This window comes from Monodon monoceros, unplaced genomic scaffold, assembly GCF_005190385.1.
Source record: "Monodon monoceros isolate NGI ecotype Baffin Bay Population unplaced genomic scaffold, NGI_Narwhal_1 Super_Scaffold_9, whole genome shotgun sequence".
NCBI lineage: Eukaryota > Metazoa > Chordata > Mammalia > Artiodactyla > Monodontidae > Monodon > Monodon monoceros.
In genome coordinates this window covers 12,055,410-12,075,018 of record NW_021703786.1, presented here as the reverse complement: position 1 = coordinate 12,075,018, position 19,609 = coordinate 12,055,410, and the positions used below count along the sequence as shown (strand labels likewise).

Here is a 19,609-nt window from a genome sequence, read left to right as displayed (position 1 = left end):
TCCCCCAAATTTTACCAATTACAGTGTCTGCTCCTGCCAGTATAATTTTTTCACCACCCCTAAAGTCAAATTGTTCATTTCTGTGCCTTTGCACAAGCTATCCTTTCTTTTTCTGAAGGTCTCTCCCTGGTAGTTCCTCATAACTATGCTGTTTTTGAAAATCTAGCCATAAAACCATTCTCAGAATCTTTTGGGATCAGCCCCACCTGGTTCTGTTTTGCTTCTCATCTGTATCCTGTCAGTGTGCAGACACACAATACTCATTTCTGCTTTTACACGGTGAGTGTGCTTTTCACTTGTTCTGTGAATGCTGGTTTTTTGTTTGTTTGAGTATAAGTTATTTGAGGACAGGAAATATATTTCCTTTTTTTTTTTTTTTTTTTAGAAAGATGTATTTCCCCAGAGTTCTCATTACAGTGCTCCCTTATAGAGTAGGTGCTCAGTTAAAATTGATTGACTGATGAAGTTATATAGTATAAGAGTTTTTTCCCCCTCCCGTTTTTGTATATCTGACCTTCACCCATTGCCTTGTTACTATGTCCCAGGTGAAACTGACTTTTCTCTTTTCCCCTCTTTCTGTGTGTGACTTGCAGCACTGATGCGGGTGACAGTCCTGTTGGCACCACCACTGCCACCAACCTGGAACAGCCTCAGGTTATCCCCTCTCAAGGTGACCTTCTGGGGGATCTTTTAAACCTTGACCTTGGTCCCCCAGTCAATGTGCCACAGGTATCCTCCATGCAGATGGGAGCAGTGGATCTCTTGGGAGGAGGACTAGATAGTCTGGTAAGCATCTTTCTTCTTTCTTTTGGATATTTAAATTCTTTTTATTTTTAAATTTCTGGGGTTATTTTTAATTCTTGATATGCTGAAGAACTTTAAATTATTCCGCTTTTTAGAACTAGACGTTTCCTTGACGAGCAGAGCAATGTCCTTTGATAAAGGACAGGATTATTTTTTCTAGAGATGTAATTGATACTGTTCATCATTGGTATGGGATATGTCTACAAGTGTACATGATTATTTTGTTGTCCTGCCTCTGAATGGAACTTTTGATGTTTAACCAACCTAGTCACCTTTCCAGAGCTTATTATTGCTCCTGCTGCTTAACTCTGGATAGCCCCTGTAATTCCCCTTCTGACCTGAACATCGTTCAGATGACCTCATAGTGATCATCCTATTTTGAGGCTTTCAAACTTTTGCCTTTTTTGTATTTTGTTGGCTTATGCCTTGTCTAATTCCAAAAGGTTCATTGGAGCCATTTGTGTTTTTATTTTAAATGTATCTTACTTATAGTTGAGAAGTACTTCTTGATTGGTTCTTTTTTCCCCTTTTCCATCCACACCCCCCCACTCCACCCTGTCATACTTCCAATTTAATTAGCTTCCAGGATTCTAATACTAAAAGGCTCCAATGTCCAGAGTATCTGTGAATATGTGCCACCAGTGGAAGCCAATTAGTTACTGTTGCTGTAAAAGATAAATGAGAAATATTAAGGATGACCTTCCATCTGTGTAGAGAAGGCCAGAAAAATAACAGGTCTCATCACACAGCTCCCTGCAAATTAGATACTTAACTGTGGTGGAATTAGAGGGGCTTTTTTAGCTGAACACTTGAAAATAAGTTGTTCATCAACCTGATGACTATAAATATGCCCAACAAACTGATTTATTTCCCAGCATCAGAAATTGGAAGGCAATGCCATAGATACAAAAATATATGTTCTCAGAGATTACATAAACAAAACGACCTTACTTTCTGCTTCATACACTGGCATTTTCTCTTCTACTTTACGAGCAGTATTATGTCTGGGATTTATGCCAGCTGGTACAGGTACATTTACTTTTGGCTGACAGAGGGCCTAAGGAGATAGGGTTACCGTCATATCTTTGTGGGTGATGCGTTTTACTAATGGAAGTCACTGCTTCCAGAGTCTATACACTGACCAAGCTCTGGGCTCTAGCTAATGGTGACACAAATGAGCACTGCTTTTGTCTTCCTTGGGAATAAAAGCATTTGCTTTTCATTTTCATATCTCTAATGAATAGAGTTGACTGAGTAGCTTCCTCGTGTGATATCCTGCGTTGCTATATAACCTCCTTAATAGACTCAGGAGACTGACAAATGAATATTGAAATATTCATGGAGACTCTCAGAAATCCCTTATAAACACTGAAATAGCTCATCCTATTCTGTTGACACATGAGCTACAAGTTAAATCCTCCCCACGGTTATGCCTTACCAACCCTGCTTATTTCCCTAGTGGTTTACGACATAGTGGACTTGATGAACCTAAGAAGACAAAGAAATTAAGTTTGAAGGATGGAGGGGAGAAAGAGGCTCTATATTTTGATGTTGACTGGCCCAGGATTCTGTCGTCTTGTTTCTTAACCCACTTTAGCATGGAAGGGAAAGAAACATGTTATTTCCATTTGGCTTTGTATCAGCTCTTGCTGGCCCTTAAAACTAGTGAGTTTTCTCCTTATAGTTTACACAGCTAATTCAGTCATGTGTCAGAATTCTGGCAAGTTCACATCAGATAGAAAAACAATTAGAACTTTCTCAGATTGTAGTAGCCCAAGTCACACATGGGCCTTTTTTCATTTTCTTTTTTTGCAAAGGATATTCTCTTTGGGGTGGAGAATAAATTGTTTTTATAATTGGATTTCAAAATATTATACAGCCTGTGCTAGGTAGGCCCAGTAATGTTTCTGTGTAACTCTAAATTTTAGCTTATTCTGACTTTGGGATTTAAAATGGTATAATTGGTGTTATAGCCCCAGAAAGTGTTTACATGCAGGTTTCTTCAGCTTATTCTGTGATATAAGTATGTCCCAGAAATCAAAATGAGGAGTAAAAGCCCTTCTTTTTGCTTTGGATCTGTATGTAGTTAAATATATATCACTCAAAGAACCAAGATTCCTTTTAAGAGAACATCACAAGGAAGAGGCCTAAATCTGGCTGTGTGAAAGACGAGTTTCTGTGGCAGCAGTAGTCTAGGCCAGTTTTAAAATGCTTTTATTGTTCTTACGTAAATTATCTAATTTAAAGACGAAAATAGTTCTCAAAGTTTTTACTTAGTCTATACAGATAGTGCTGTTTCTTGAATGAATTGTTGCCTTACAGCAGTGCTTCTCAAGCTAATGTGTACATAAATCAACTGGAGATCTTGAACAAGACAGATTCTTGTTGCTCTGGGGTGAGACCTAGGAGTTTGCATTTCTAACAAACACCCAGGTCTGTAGACCACATTTTGCATAGTAAAGACATAGAGTATCTGTGATCACTGTGAACCACTTCACTTTAGTGTTTGAATAGCTGTTGGTAAACCCAGATGCCTTTTTCTCTTGGCTTCAGTAGTAAACACACTCCTGGAAAGGGGGCTCCTACTCTGCCTCAGATTGAGAGAGGGCAAGAAACTCTTGAAATTATTTTGTTAAAGGTCTGTCTTTCACTCTCTAGGAAGAAGAACGTTGCTGGGTGTGGTAGAATTTGACCCAGGTTCCCATTTAAAATATGGCCTGGATTAGAGTTATGTGATTGTCTGGCAAGCAGCACTCAGGTTACGTGGGTGTTCATCTCAGAACAGCTCTCAGCAGCGTTTTTGCTGCTTTTATCACTGGTTTCTAACAGAACCTTACCCATAGAGGTCAGTGGTGTGCTGCTAATGAAGCGTGGCAGCTGCTAACCTTTTATTTCAAGCTTTGTGGCTCTCAACTCTAGCTGCATAACTGGTATTTAAAAATATATATTGTCAGCGTTTGGACCCAACCCTGGAGCAATTAAATGGAATTTCTGGGAGACAGGACCTTAGACATTGGTATTTTTTTTTAAAAATCGAAGTTATTTTAATTTTGCAGCCAAGACTGAGAATATTGAGCCAAATGAAGCTCCAGGTGAAGTTAGGTAGAGATGTTACAAAATTGATCTTTAAACCAAGGCAGTGATTTCCACAGAAGAATTATATTTTGGTGAGCCTCTGGCACCTCCTACAAAACAGACCTCTCTGACTTTACCTTTGTTCTGCCTCCTACCCCTCCACACCCTCACCCCCTGACCCCAGGACATTTTCCTGTTGTGATTTGCTGTTAGGTGATCCAGCCTACCAGAAATTGGCCAAGAGTTGAATTTGACCGATTTAGATTTAGTTGCTCATTCCCAGGGTTCTTCTCACCCTTGCTCATGTTTCATAATTGGAGACTGAAAATTGTCTTGTATTTTGGATTGTCTACCCATTTTCTGTTCCTCTGTTTTAAAACTTGATATTCACTAGAGGATAATATTACTCTTCCATTTTCACATCCTGGTGACCCTCCCATTAGATCTTGTTTGCCCTCTTTCATCATTGCACTTGTGAAATTTTGAGATTTAGTGAATTGTGACTTTTCTAGAACTGTCATTCAGGAAATACTTATCAATTTATTTATTCATTATTATTATTTGTCACAAGCTACCTGAAGGCTCCAGCCTTCTTCCATCAATAATCGTGACTCATATATAACAACTGTGATTCTTGAACCAAAGAGAGTGAAGTAGGTATATTGCTATGATGTAAAAAACACAAACACACGTGCACACCATTCTCAGGTGACTCTTAGATGGTGTTTTTCGTTGCTGTTTGGTTTTTTGTTTGTGTTTGGAGACAGGTACCTTTGAAAATCATTGATGTAGGCAGAGCTTCAAATTTTTAAAAATGTTGCTTCATCACAAAACTCAAATCAAAATGGATTTCCTACATACTCTTCACTTTCCTCCTTAGTTTTTGCTTGCCCTTTAGCGTATTCTCTTTTGCCTAAATGTAGATAGTTTCCTCCTTCTGTTAGTGTAAACTTAACTGTCACCTTGATGTGGAATGCATTCAGGTAATGAAACTCTGATCTGTGTATAGAGCAAGATAGTATACTATTTAAATGTTATTGGGGTTTTTGTTTCTTTGTTTTAGAAGCAGTATAGGTGTCTTTTTATGCCCCTGCTACCAAATCTAAGAAACTGCTCATCTTGGGTAGTGTGACATTTCTGACGGTGGTGCAGATCCTTCTGGTTTGGTGTAGTGTGAGAGGTGACCCGGCACCCAGTATGTAAATCTTGCATACATGTTATAAAGATACACCATCTGCTAATGAGTCTGACATCGCTGAGGATCGCTAGAGTAATAATTGAATCTCAGTTATTTGTTGCCACTACTTTCAGACTGTCAGCAGATTGTCAGGCCTTTGCTAAATTACGGCCTTCTGTTTATCCAAGGTGCTGTGCATTATTCTATTTAGAAAAATGGTGCTATTGTGCATCAAGAATAGAAAGGAAGCATTATCCAGAGTGCCCTTTCTGTGTGCTGACGAAGGGTTTCCTGCCAGAGATATGTGCTTCAGTGTGCCCAACTAGGATGGAGTAGAAGAGAGGAGAAACTGCCTTTTCCTGACTCTAGTGTATGTTTTTCAGAACCTCCTACCCTGTTTCTTACAGGTTTTTACCTTCCAGATATTTCAGCTCATGAACTATTGTAGTAATGATTTTGAGGGTTTTTTTAGCCCGTGGGAAATCCATTGTACATACTAGTTTTGCATCTTCATATCTCTTCCTCTGGAAAAGAGTTGCTGTGATTTAAGAGCTTAAGTTTTAGAGTTGGTAGTCTTGTGAAGACAGTTTTGTAAATTGTAGCCTAATTTTGCCTGAAAAATTCTTCAGTGGATTTTGTTAACCACTGTCTTTTTATCAATGCATAGATTTAGTGAAGGCTGGCCTCAGGCAGTGTTGGGAATAATTACCAAATACTGAGTGCCTATTTCTGTGCCAGTCTCTGTGCTAGAACTTTTATAATTCCTAATCCTCAAAATAAGTCTGCAAGGTGATTGGCATTGGGTCCCATTTTACAAAAAAACTGAAGGTTGCATAGCAAGTAAGACTCAAGAGTCAGGATTTTGAACCCAGACTTCTTCAAAACTTTAAAGTTTATACGCACTTTTCCACTGTCCTGTGATTCCTCCAGTTTTTTTGTTATTGTCATTTTCCAGAATAGAATTCAGTCTCACTTAACTTTGGTCCTTCTCAGACTAGGGTACACAGCCTCTGGAGTACACAGCAGGGTACAGGGTGCATTTGAAGCTGCAGGATAAACCTGGTTCATCATCTTGCAGTGTCAGTCTTACTTGATGGTAAGGAATGTAAACACACTGTATTACAGCTTAGAATGTAAAATTGCATGAATGTTTAAGATAAAACACAAGGCTTGTTTGCCCTAGGCCTCTCCATGCTATACCTCCCAGATGCCCTGTGTGTGAGTTTGGGCTAGCTTATCATTAGGAGGCACTTGAAAGTTTGAGAAAGACTTTAGAAGTTTATTCATTAATGAGGCGAGGGATTGGATACGTTTATACATCTATCTCGCAGCAAAAGGAATAAGATTGCTTTCAGATAGAGCCACAAAATCCTGTGTTCCCATCTATTTGGTGGTGAACTGTGATATAAAGCAAGTACTTTCAAGGCAAATAAATGATGCACAGGACATTCTTGTGCTGAAAACTGGCAATCAAAACCACTCAGACAATACATTTCCTTTGTAGAAAGAGCTTTGGTCTTGGGGTGGGAACGGAGGGGATGGAGTCATTTTTTCCCCTAATTGGTTGTATTCATATGTGTTGGCAGTGTTGATGCAGATATGGTGCTCTAAGTCAGTTGGGAAAACAATTTTGTCAACCTTCTGTCCATTTTGTGATAATTTTCACCAATAAAATGATTCATTTCCAAATTGTCTCCCCAAGAAATAATACTACCATAGTGGTGCTTATATGGAAATTCATTCACTCAGTAAATATTTGAGTGCTTATTCCTTGTCAGGCTCTATTCTATGTACTGGGAATATAGTTGTGGCGAGTCCTTACAAGCATACATTCTAGTGAGGGGAGACGAATGACAAACAAGTACATAGGTAGTAATTACTGCAAAGGAAAATGAGACAGGATGCAGAGCTTCTCCTGTGGATTTTTACTGCATTGAACATTGAGTTATATCTGACCTAAGAGACCGACAGTGGCCATTCTAAGGACTTTCTGTCACATTCTGTTCCCTGTCCCATCTCAGGAAGTAATCTATTTTATCTCCCTATTTTTCCGTTGATGTAAGACGTTTTTTCCTTCAAGTTAAGGGGTCTTCTGATGATTTTGTATGATCTCAACTCATTTACGCTATTCCACATCAAGTCTATTCTCACCATGAGTCTGTCTAATAGCTTTTGCATGGTTACAGATTCTTTTCACCAATTTGATTAGTTATATTTTATGGTGCTTTTCTAAGTAGCTTTTTGAAGATTAAATTAAAATTTGTAGCCTAAAACCATACTTTTACCTAGAAGATAGTGTGTGCCTTCTAAAATCTAAAAGCTAATAGGAAAAACACAGACTGATGTTTTTGACACCAGTAGGATTTTGGTATAAGTTTTGTTTGTGATCGGAATCATTGTGTACTATTTTTACATCATTCTGTTTTGACTCCTAACTAGCAGAGCTATATGACCTGAAGCATTCCTTAGACTCCCTTCAATTAAATCAGTTCTGGAAAGTGTCAAATAAAGGAGGTGATAATTCTAGACAGGAGCAAAGAAATGTGTGAGCTTAAGATCTACACCTCTAATTAAGAGAATGTCTTCAGATACTCAGCTCCAGTTTCAGAAGCAGACAGGTATATTTTAGACTGGTCAGATGGACCTCAAAGGGGCTAGCTAACCCAGAGCAGTGATTGTGAACATTTGTGGGGGGGTTGGGTTTTTGCATTTAATTTTATTTTTACTTGTTTATTTATTTTTGGCTGCATTGGGTCTTTGTTGCTGCACAGGGACTTTCTCTAGTTGTGGCGAGTGGGGGCTACTCTTCGTTGTGCTACACGGGCTTTTCACTGTGGTGGCTTCTCTTGTTGCGGAGCACGGGCTTCAGGCGTGCGGGCTTCAGTAGTTGTGGCACTTGGGCTCAGTAGTTGTAGCTCACGGGCTGTAGAGCGCAGGCTCAGTAGTTGTGGCACACGCGCTTAGTTGCTCCGTGGCATGTGGGATCTTCCCGGACCAGGGATTGAACCCATGTCCCCTGCATTGGCAGGCGGATTCTTAGCCACTGCGCCACCAGGGAAATCCCATGTGGGGTTTTTTGTTGTTGTTGTTCTTGTTTTGTTTTCGGTCTGCTTGGTGGCCATGTCAAGACTTTTCCTTTTCTTGGAGTCAGGCAGACTTTGTCCCTTACAGAACCTCAGTCTTGAGTTCTTTCTCTGTACTTCTGCTTTTGTAGTATGTTGCCATTGGATGAAGGTATTTCCTTTTGGTATGCAGACTCAGCTCTCAAACTTTTGACTCAGCCTGGTTCTGCAGCAGAGCTCATGCAACCGTGCTGAAATCCCTTTAGCCCATAAAATAAGTCACCATGAAATCACTACTTTCCATCCAATTACTGAATGAACAGTGCAGCGACACATCTCCCTGGTTCAACATGAACTGAACCTATTTCAGCACTACTTCAGGCATGATAAAGCACCCACTCTGTGGCAATAGCGAAATGTTAATGTTATTCTTAGTGCCATTTAATGTGATTTAGATTGGGGGCTGGGGAAGCTTTACCACTAGCAGAAATTTTAGACTTGGGTATCAGCTATGGACCTGTAGGAAAATTCTGCTCAGTTTTCAGCATTTGAAGTGTTCTTTTCCTGAAATTGGCACCTCTCCTTCATCTTCCGATTTAGTTGGTCTGTAGTTGACATTATTTCCTTCATGGAGAAAATACCGGCCTCATTAAGGCAGTCCTGGGATTAACGGGAAATGGACAGCTCCAAAAGACACTTAAAACGTATACAGTATTTAGACACCTAAGATTGAGATTAAAGCCATGCCTTATGCCTCTGGCACTTTTCATTCACCTCTCCCAGCTTACTGGATAATAGATATCACTGAAATTTTACTAGTCCAGTTTGACTGATTTTGTACCCTACCTGATTAGTAAGTATTACCAAACATGAATCTTGTCTGACTCCAGATGATATCAGCAACTGAACTGAAATGGTTAGTGGCTAGTTCAGGCCAACATGACAACGACATTGCTGTGTTTTGTTCAGCTTTCTCGCCTCCCCCCGCCCCTCGATTAATATCTGCATCAGCCTGCTTGTCGCTGTAGATAGGAGAGGCCCTCACTGGGGAATTGGCCCCCATCCTTGCTGACATCTCCCTGTTAGTTACTCTTGCCCAACACTGTGCTGTCACCTGTGTCATATTTTCAGAGAGGAAGATGATAACCTCCCTTAGAAACTTTTCAGTCAAAAGGAAAGATGCTGAATAAAGTCTGAGTAAGCTATAGTTCCGCTAGTTAGAAAACATATTGAAATTGTCCTTTCCTTTTGCTCTCTGGACATAGCACAGTTATGTGAACCTTTATATTTCTGGCTACATGTCTTTAACACCCTTTGGATTCTGTCTCTGTAAGATCAAGAGTTCTTGATTGTGGGTTGCAGCCGAGTTGTATTTGATAAGCTGAACATAAACAAAGGAGTATCAGAATTACTTTTCAGTTTCTCTTACATGTTTTTGAATAAAATTGACAAGCAGCATGGTGGGGACGAGGGGGTGGGAGTACATTTAGATCCTGTCCAGCTAAGATAATATTCATATAATACTCATGTATAATAAGAATGAAATCTAAGAAAATAAGGGCTATAAATGGGCTTCATTTCCTTTGGAAATAACACCACTAGTGAGTGCCTTTTCTCAATGCCTTTTATTGAGTGTAGCATATTTGATAATACTGCCATTTCTCTTCCAGTGTGTTTTTTCTTTCTTGCCGTCGAGTGCCAACAAGGCCCATAAAGAATTCCATCTCTTTCAAGCTTCAGTTGTGACATAGGCCAGAAGGGAGGAGAGTGGCTGGGGGGAGGATGTGTAAGCCCATCAGAAAGTCATAAAACTAAATCAAAACCAGCATCAGGACAAGTGAGACATTCTGCATCATTCCCTTCCTTAGAAAGGGTTTTTCTTGGACTTCCCTGGTGGCACAGTGGTTAAGAATCCTCCTGCCAATGCAGGGGACACAGGTTCGAGCCCTGGCCTGGGAAGATCCCACATACCGCAGAGCAACTAAGCCCGTGCACCACAACTACTGAGCCTGGGCTCTAGAGCCCGTGAGCCACAACTACTGAAGCCCGTGTGTCTAGAGCCCGTGTGCCTAGAGCCCGTGCTCCACAACAAGAGGAGCCACCACAATGAGAAGCCTGTGCACCACAACGAAGACCCAACGCAGCCAAAATTAATTAATTAATTTATTTATTAAAAATAAATAAATGGGGTTTTCTTTCTTCTTAAGTTCTAGCTTCCTTTTCAATTCAAGAGTTAGTGCCAAAGTAATTCCTGAGCATATATTCTTGTCTGATTCCAAATCATAGTTAATTCTCTAAGGCAGTGGTTTTCAACCTTGTCTGTACATTAGAATCACTAGGGCAGCTTTTTAAAATTCTGATGTCCAGGCTACAACTCAGAACAATTAAATCACTATGGCTGGGATTGAGACTCGGGCATCAGTACTTCTAAAAATCCCCCTCCTCCCCACAGTTATACACACGCAGGTGGTTTATTCCATTGTGTATCTAAGGTTGAAAACCATAGTTAATAGAACACAATTGAAGTAGTTATTAGTAATCTTAGAAAGATTGAATCTTACTCTAAGAAACCTCCAGGTTTTTGTGATGGAGGAATTGAAAACTACAGACTTACCATAATCAGTTTGCCTTTGCAAACTTATTTTCTTTGACTTTTTTTTTTTTAACACATATCTACCCTGTGCTCCAGTCTAATTAGACTACTCATTCTTATTCTTCTTTTTTTTTTAAAATATTTATTTATTTGGCTACACAGGATCTTCATTGCCGCATGCAGGATCTTCGTTGTGGCGTGTGGGATCTTCGTTGCAGCATGAGGGAATCTTTTAGTTGTGGTGTGCGAGATCTTTAGTTGCAGCATGCAAACTCTTAGTTGCAGCATGCGGGATCTAGTTCCCTGACCAGGGATCGAACCTGGATCCCCTGCATTGGGAGCATGGAGTCTTAGCCACTGGACCACCAGGGAAGTCCCTACTCATCCTTCTTGATCATGCTTTTATTCCTACTTCTTAACCTTTGTTCAGGCTATTTGAGAAATAACCTCCCCCATTTTTGCATTCTATAATTTCACACTACCATGTCTTTGAAGCTTCTCTTCATTATCCTTCAGCCAAAAGGAGGCTCTTCTATTCAGAACTTTCTTTTTTTGCTTTAGTATATTCTGTATGGTTTTTGCATTCGTGTTTTGTTTTTTTGCCAGTTTGCAAAGCCTGGATCTTGTTCATCTATTGTTTTCCTCTGATTGCCCAGCATCTTTATAGTCCCCATAGTACCTTATGTCCAGCAAATGTGAGTGTGTGTTTGAATAAAAGGAATCTTATGCTTTTCAGATGTCATGCTATGGATGTGTGTTATTCTAGAAACAGGGAGAAGGTAGGTGTGTAATATCTTTTCTATTTGCTGTCATTCTTTTCCAGTTACTCGAATTCTTGGTTGTGATGACCTTTTTATCTGTATGCCTGTGATTTCTCGCCCCACGTCCAACCAGTAAATAGTCTTCAGGAACCAGACTTTGCAAATGTTGGTTCTTTGAGGTTTGGAGTGTTCTGTAGCTTAGTGCAGAACATGCTTATTTATGCCAGTTATGAAACGCCTGGGGGTTTTGTTCTGTCGTGGTGGAAATAAGTCCCATTATTTTTCAGTATATATATTATTTTTGAGATTTTGGCAACCCAGTTTTATTTATCTGTCCATTGAGAAGGTAATAAATCCCCTCTCTCAAATCCTGAAGACAAATACAGTTGTTGTTGTTGTTGTTGTTTTTAATACAACCACAGCCTAGAGCTCTCCAAGTTTCTACCACTAAATGACAGACAATAAAGGAAACAGTGTTTTGTAAAGCAGACAAGGCATTTGGTGATTCAGAGGGGAATGTTAGATGCACAGTGAGAACTAGGGAAGTAGCAGTATAGAATCGTAGCACAAAAGCGTATTGTTTGCTTTCTGAACAGCACCATTAGTTGTGGGTATGTGTGTTTTATGTTTTTTCATGCTAGCTATTTTCAGCTTCAGTTCTTCTTTAATGCTTTTGTCCTGGAATTCAGGGTGAATTATATCAGAGCCCTGACGGGAAAAAGAGGCAGAAGTAAGACCATGTGGAAGTATTTTCCTGTCACCTAGCTAATTGCATTAGTCTAATTCTCCAATAGTTAGCATCCTTTTAAATGATCTACTCCAGATAAATCACAGCATTTCTCCTTAGCTGTATTGACTGTGGGAGAGATTTGAAGAATTGCATGCCTTCGCATTTCCTACCCAGATAAGATATCTTCCTAACCCAGCCGTTTGCTTTCTTAGGAGAGTTCTAAGCTCTAAAAATCACTCTTGTTCAGGCTATAATTTTTGAAGCTTGAAATTGCAGCTCATTACTGGTTTGGTTCCCACTTACTCAGTGGGGCGGCAAGTTTTGTAGTTCAAAACATATTTTAGTTTTTCTTCCCCCCCCCTTAAATTTCCTTTTAAAGAAAAAATAAAACATATTCAGAACATTACGACTTAGAGATATAGCTTCTTGGAATATGTAAACTCTTTAAATCCTGTTTGGGTTTGTGCCTATGTACGCCAGTGGAAAGATTGGATCTGAAACATCCCTGAGATGTCCCAGCTCCGTCTTCTTTCCACGTTTTCTCAAAACTCCCACACACTATCACTTCCCCTACTCAGTTCCCCTAGGTTATATTTCTTTGCAATCTAGAATTTCTTTAGGCTTTGGGAGTCAAGTTGAACAGCATGTATTCCCTGCAACTTGGTAGAGCAATTTACAGATTCTGTATGGGCATCTAGTACTTAGCTAAATGAACTCTACCTTTCTCTCCTCTCTCTCCTTTCTCTCTTTCAGCTTGGCAGTGACCTTGGCGGGGGCATTGGAGGAAGTCCGGCAGTAAGTGCCATCGGTTTTTTTCACCATGGGATGCACTGCCCCCTGTTTGATGCCTTTCCTATGCACACGTTCTCAGACCAGCCACTGCTGCTATCTAGCCCTGTACACCAGAACCTCTGTAGCAGTGTATGAAGAGTAGAAAGTAGCGTAGGGTTACTTGGAATCTTTGGGACCATACACCACATGTGGTGTAGGGGTCTCTTTAGGGATTGGCACTCTGGTGTCTACAGAGTTCTTTGTCTTCCTGACATTAAAGGGCTAAAGGAAATGGAACCTCCGATCTTGACGAGAGAATACTCTTTTCTGTCGTCTAGAAAGAGCTTGAGCGTCAGCTGGACTCAGAGTGAGACTCTCCTCGTACGTGAGTTAGGGGGGTGTGAGTATCCATCACCCCCAGGAGAGTTTCCTACTAGATATTTATGCCTAAATGGGGAAATAAGACTTGCCTGGGCCCAAGTGGAAATGGAACTGCTGTCTAAGTTGGATGCTTCTCCTTCTTCCTATAGAAACAGATTCCCCCTTCATTAGGGTACCTGTAGGCCTTTTGCACAGAATCATGGAAGCTAAAATTGGAAACAAACATAAAAAACTTTGGATCCCTATGTTCCTGATCCTACTGATTACTCTCTTGATAGAACTTCTAAAGAGTGTGTGTATCTTTTCAATGATGAAAAATAACCATGATGATTTGAAGGACAAAGAATATACGAATTAAACGCCTAAGAATATTGTAATTATGGTGTGTTCTTACTGATTTATCAATACTATTAAAATATATAGCAACATTTTAAGGACTATTAATGAGTTCTTTCTGATCTCCCTGCTCCCCTTCCCTTTTATTCCCTGCAGGTGGGACAGTCCTTCATCCCATCATCAGTGCCTGCAACCTTTGCTCCTTCACCTACTCCTGCTGTGGTCAGCAGTGGTCTGAATGACCTATTTGAACTCTCCACGGGGATAGGCATGGCACCTGGTGGATATGTGGCTCCTAAGGCTGTAAGTAAAACAACACTTTCTTAGTGGACAGGACCTGAATTATTTAGCATCTGACATTTGTGTTACTCTCACTGATAATAAATCCAAGGTTGGGGCTCTTTTTCTAGAGGATTTACGAGGAGGATGAAAGGCGGCCTTAAACCTAGCAATAAGAAGCACCATAGCATCCTTATTAACCATTTGTATAATTAGACTTAAAATTGGAAATAGTAAGCATTTAGTATTTGTTCTTTAGTTTAGAAATATTGCCTAGCTTGTCAACAGGGAAGTCAGCCTAGTGTAGATCTGATATGCAGAGCAACAGCAGGAGGAAAGAGACATAATAGAGAAGTAACATTTTACTTTGCATTCTTTCCACTCTCCTTTTTCCATTGGTACTGCATATGGATTCTAGAGTGCCATTGCTCAGATTTGGTTTTCATGCATTTTACTACACCTTTTTAGAGTTTTGATTTAGGTTAGTGTCATTGGTGTCCCTCTAGTCTCAGCCTCACTTGATGTCATGCTCAGATTGAAATTCAAAAGGGGAAGGGGAAACTCCCTGTAAATGAAGCATATTTCGGCCCTTGGGAATAGTGCCTTCCAGGCTAAGCTAGGTTTCTTTTAATTTTGCCTTTCTGAGGGGCAGCACGCCTGGCTGCTTTCTGAATTCTCTGCCTGCTCAACCAGTTCGGTGTGGGGGATCCCTGCTGCAGATAGTAAACCAGTTGTCCTTCGCAGGAGTCTTGTCTTTGTGTACATACCCATTACATAGAGTAACCAGAAATATGATTCAAAACTGAGCTATAGTGTTTTGGCACAGCTTAGTAGCTTTGTTGTAAGGGTACTGCATTGGATATTATCCCCACAGACTTTTAATTGATTAAGAGATTATGCAACATACTTGTTTACTAACATTACAGTAATACCTAGAAATGACAAATTTAAATAATGTAGAAAGATCAGGTGGAAAATTAAGTTTCCCTCTGTCCCCACTTCCCCATAAGTAGCCACTATTAACTTTTTCTGTGTCCTCTCAGGAGAAAGATCATGCATTTACCTGTATGTTTGTATCCTTTAAATACTGTCAGTGGGATATACTGTTTTGCACCTTGTTTTTTCTCTACCACAGTCTTTTGAATGGCTGTATCCACTTTATTGATGTGTGACACAACGTATTTAATCTTTCTCCTGGTGATGGACATTTAGGTTATTCATCTAGTCCTATCCCCGCCCCCTTTTTTGTTATTATGATGTTACCATGAACATTCTTGTTTATGTGTATCATGGTGTATTTTTGTAAGCATATCTATAGGATAAACTTGGAATGTGCTTGATCATTTAAGCATTTAAAAATAGACATTACAGGGGCTTCCCTGGTGGAGCAGTGGTTGAGAGTCCGCCTGCCGATGCAGGGGACACGGGTTCGTGCCCCGGTCCGGGGGGATCCCACATGCCGTGGAGCCACTAGGCCCGTGAGCCATGGCCTCTGAGCCTGCGCGTCCGGAGCCTGTGCTCCGCAGTGGGAGAGGCCACAGCAGTGAGAGGCCCGCGTACCGCAAAAAAGAAAAAGACATTACAGGGACTTCCCCGGTGGTCCAGTGGGAAAGAATTCGCCTTCCAATGCAGGGGTCGTAGGTTCGATCCTTGGTTGGGGAACTAAGATCCCATATGCCACCAGGCAGCTAATCCCACGCACCACAGCTACTGAGCCTGCATGCAACAACTACTGAGCCCGCGCACCTCAACTAGAGAGCCCATTAGCCACAGACTACAGAGCCCATGCGCTCTGGAGCCTGTGCTCCACAACGAGAGAGAGATCAACACACCACAACTAGACAGAAGCCCACGTGCCACAGCGAAGAGCCCGCGCAGCAACAAAAAGATCCTGCTTGTCACAACGAAGTTCCTGTGTGCTGCAACTAAGACCCAACGCAGACAAAAATAAAACAAGTTATTTTTTTAAAATAAGACATTATCAGCTTACCCTCCAAAAAGGTGACATCAAATTGTGTTCTCCAAAGCAGAATGTAATAGTGCCAGATTCCTTATATTCTCCTTCACTGAGTACTACTGACTTTTTGAATTTTTGACCCTCTGATAGATGAAAAATAGTATCTTGTACTATTAAATAGTGTCATTTTCTTCTTTTCTTTTTCCTTTTTTTCCTGTAATGTGGTTGAGTATATTCTCATGTTTACTAGCCACCCACTGACTAATGGGTATTCTGTCTTTAGTCAGGACAGTTCATGAATTCCTGTTGGTTTATATATATATAGATATATGTAAACTGGTACACTCCAGGAGTATCACAGATTCTGGGGCCAGAGGTGGGTCACGAATGAATTATATAGAGAAAATAGGCATTCAGATTACTTAAACGACATCTGAATACTTACTATTTCCCAGAGACTATAACAGATTACTGATAAGGAATTTGGTAATGATTTTTAAAAGTCTTCAAATATTGTAAACATGCGATTTTCATTAGATCAGTTTTTTCCCCTTTTAAGCCTTTTACCAAAGCTGCTAACCAAAGAAACCCCGTGTTATGCTCATTGGAATTTCTCCTTTCGCCATGGCTACCCATAGACTATTTTGGGGCTTGTTTTTCTTTTTTTGTTTGTTTTTGGCTTTGGTTTTGGGTTGGGTTTTTGTTTTGTTTGCTTGGGGTTTTTTTGTTTGGTTTTTGATTTTGGGTGGGTTCTTTTTGGTTCTTAAATAGTTGAGAATGATCTCAAAATTCAGCAAATATGACTTTATCCGGAGCCTTTTGCATTTGGCTCGGTATTTATGGTATAAAAAATCACCTTAGTTGCCTAAGGAAGTGAAATCTTAATTTCATCTTTATTCAGAAGCGTCCTGTCTGGTTTCATTGGGCTTTATACCGTGTTTCAGGTCTGGCTGCCTGCAGTAAAGGCTAAGGGCCTGGAGATTTCGGGAACATTTACTCACCGCCAAGGGCACATCTATATGGAAATGAACTTCACCAACAAAGCTCTGCAGCACATGACAGACTTTGCAATTCAGTTTAACAAGAATAGGTAAGAAATCTGAGTTCCCCAGCTCGATCCTGACACGGCAGTGTACTTTGTGTCCAACAAGAGAGTGTTCTATTTAGCAGTGGGTAAAAACTCTCGTGTTGGCAGATGTTTGATGTAGAGTGAGTGGAGGCTCTTGCACATCTGTTCAGTGGTCAGCTTCAACACTGGAGGCACTAGGGAATTTTGCTGGGAAAACTCATCCATATGGAATAAGAAAACTGTCTTTGCCATTATAATCATACCTTTTCTATAATGTTTTGTAAATGAAATCATGTAGTGTGGAGTCTTTTGCATTTGGTTTCTTTCACTTAGCATAATGCTTTGAGATGTTTCAGCAGTCTGTTCTGTTTTACTGAGTAGTACTCCATCGATGCTTATACCGTGATTTGTTTACACTTTCACCAGTTGGTGGAACTGGGGGTTATTTCCAGTTTTATCTTTTTTGACTAAAGCGCCTGTGAATATTCACGTACAGGTCTTTGTGTGGATATATGTTTTCATTTTTCCTGGATAAATACCTAGCAGTGGTATTGCTGGGTCACATGGTAATAAGTGTGAATGTTCCAGCTGTTCCATACTCTTAACAGTGCCAGCCATGCTTATACATGGTATAGTAGTATCTCATTTTAACTTGCATTTCCCTAATGACTAGTGATATTGAGCATTCTTTTCATAATCTTATTGACCATTCTTATATCTTCTTTGGTGAAGTATCTGCTCAGATTGTTCCTTTTTCTTTTTAATTGATTGTCTTATTATCAAGTAATAAAGTTTTTTATATATTCTGGATACAAGTCCTTTGTCAGATATGTCTTGCAAATATTTTCTCCCAGTCTGTGGCTTGCCTTATTTTCTTAACAGTGTTTTTCAAAGAACAAGTTTTTTATTTTTTGTTTTATTTTATTTTATTTTTTTTTAGGGAGATTGCAATTGACACATATACACTGTTTTTTGGTTTTTTTTTTTTGGCTGCATGAGGTCTTCGTTGCTGCATGCCAGCTTTCTCTAGTTGCCGTGAGCAGAGGCTACTACTCTTCGTTGAGGTGTGCGGGCTTCTCATTGCAGTGGCTTCTCTTGTTGCGGAGCACGGGCTCTAGGCGCGTGGGCTTCAGTAGTTGTGGCATGTGGGCTCAGTAGTTGTGGCTCTCAGGCTCTAGAGCACAGGCTCAGTAGTTGTGGCTCACGGGCTTAGTTGCTCCGCAGCATGTGGGATTTTCCTGGACCAGGGATTGATTGAACCTGTGTCCCCTGCATTGGCAGGAGGATTCTTAACCACTGCGCCACCAGGGAAGCCCAAGTTTTTTATTTAAATAAAGTTTACTTTACAGTTTTTTCCTTTTAATGTCTTTTGCTTTTTGTGTTCTGTTTAACAAATCTTTGCCTGACCCACAGTTACAATTTTTTTTTAAATGTTTTTAATAGAAGTGTTAATAGATTTAGCTCCTACCTTTACCTTTTAGAATTTGGTGAGATAATATGTGTAAAGTAAGAGTCAAAGTAAACTTTTTTTCCGTAGTAAGTCTTGAAGTCAGATAGTATAAACCTTCCTACTATGTATGTTCTTTTTCAAAAATTGTTTTGGCAATTCTAGGTCTTTTGCCTGCTGGAATTTTGCTTGAGAGTGCAGTGAATGTGCAGATCAGTTTGAGGAAGAATTGGCATCAAACAATATTGAGTCTTCTAATCCATTAGTATAGCATATCTCCCCATTTATCTAGGTCATCCTTTTTTTTTTTTTTTTTTTTTATCTAGGTCATCTTTAACTTCTCTCTGCAGTGTTTTATAATTTTTCGTGTACAGATCTTGCACATCTTTTGTCACATTTAAGTGCCTTATAGTTTTGATGTTATAGTAAGAAGCATATTTTAGTTTTTGGTTGTTGCTAGTATATAGAAATACAACTGATTTTTGTACACTGAACTTGTATCTTGAAACTTCATTAAACTTACTTATTAGTTCTAGTAGCCTTTTTTTTTTTTTTAGATTCCTTATGGTTTTCCACATAGGTAAATAATGAGAGCAAGATCAAAAGGGCAAAAGGGTTTTCTGACCCATAAATGTTGATACCAAAATGAGTGATGTGTCTACTCAAGATCATTTCTTTATTGCATTTGGGACTCTAAAGTGTAGTTTATCTACAAAAAGGAAAATGTTTCTTCTGGTAGTCTGTGACTCTTGAAATTGATACTACCTATATAAACTCAATAATTATTTTATAAATATTAAAATCCCATCTTCCTTCCTGAGGCTCATTAGAACATAAATTCATTATAAATTTATATCATTAAGTTGTTTATTTGTTATACCTATGGGCCTACTTTTCCCTTTCTGCTCCATCTTTTTAAAATTGTATTCTTATGTTTCTGAGACATAAGACATGTCTGTCTTCCCTCATATATTTTTGGTTTTTTTTTGTAACTTCGGACTCAGGCTTTTCCCATCTCTTTACTATTCTTGTATTATTATTAGGCAGGCTTCTCTGAGAAGTCAAACTGGTGGGTACTCACTGCCTGCCTTAGGCGAAGTAAGTGGCCAGATTTGAGTCTACAACTTATCCTTTGGGGTGTTGTTTGGAATGTTTAAGCCAATCAAC

At 39.7% G+C, this 19,609-nt stretch overlaps 1 protein-coding gene across 1 annotated transcript in view; it reads left to right on the top strand.

Moving 5' to 3' along the window:
* LOC114888669 (AP-1 complex subunit beta-1) overlaps positions 1-19,609 on the top strand; it is a 75,586-nt gene that overhangs the window by 17,030 nt on the left and 38,947 nt on the right. The window contains exons 5-8 of the mRNA XM_029210923.1: positions 594-786; positions 12,956-12,997; positions 13,847-13,993; positions 16,871-17,016. Coding sequence (XP_029066756.1) covers positions 594-786; positions 12,956-12,997; positions 13,847-13,993; positions 16,871-17,016 — 528 coding nt within the window. The remainder of the gene's footprint in view (positions 1-593; positions 787-12,955; positions 12,998-13,846; positions 13,994-16,870; positions 17,017-19,609) is intronic.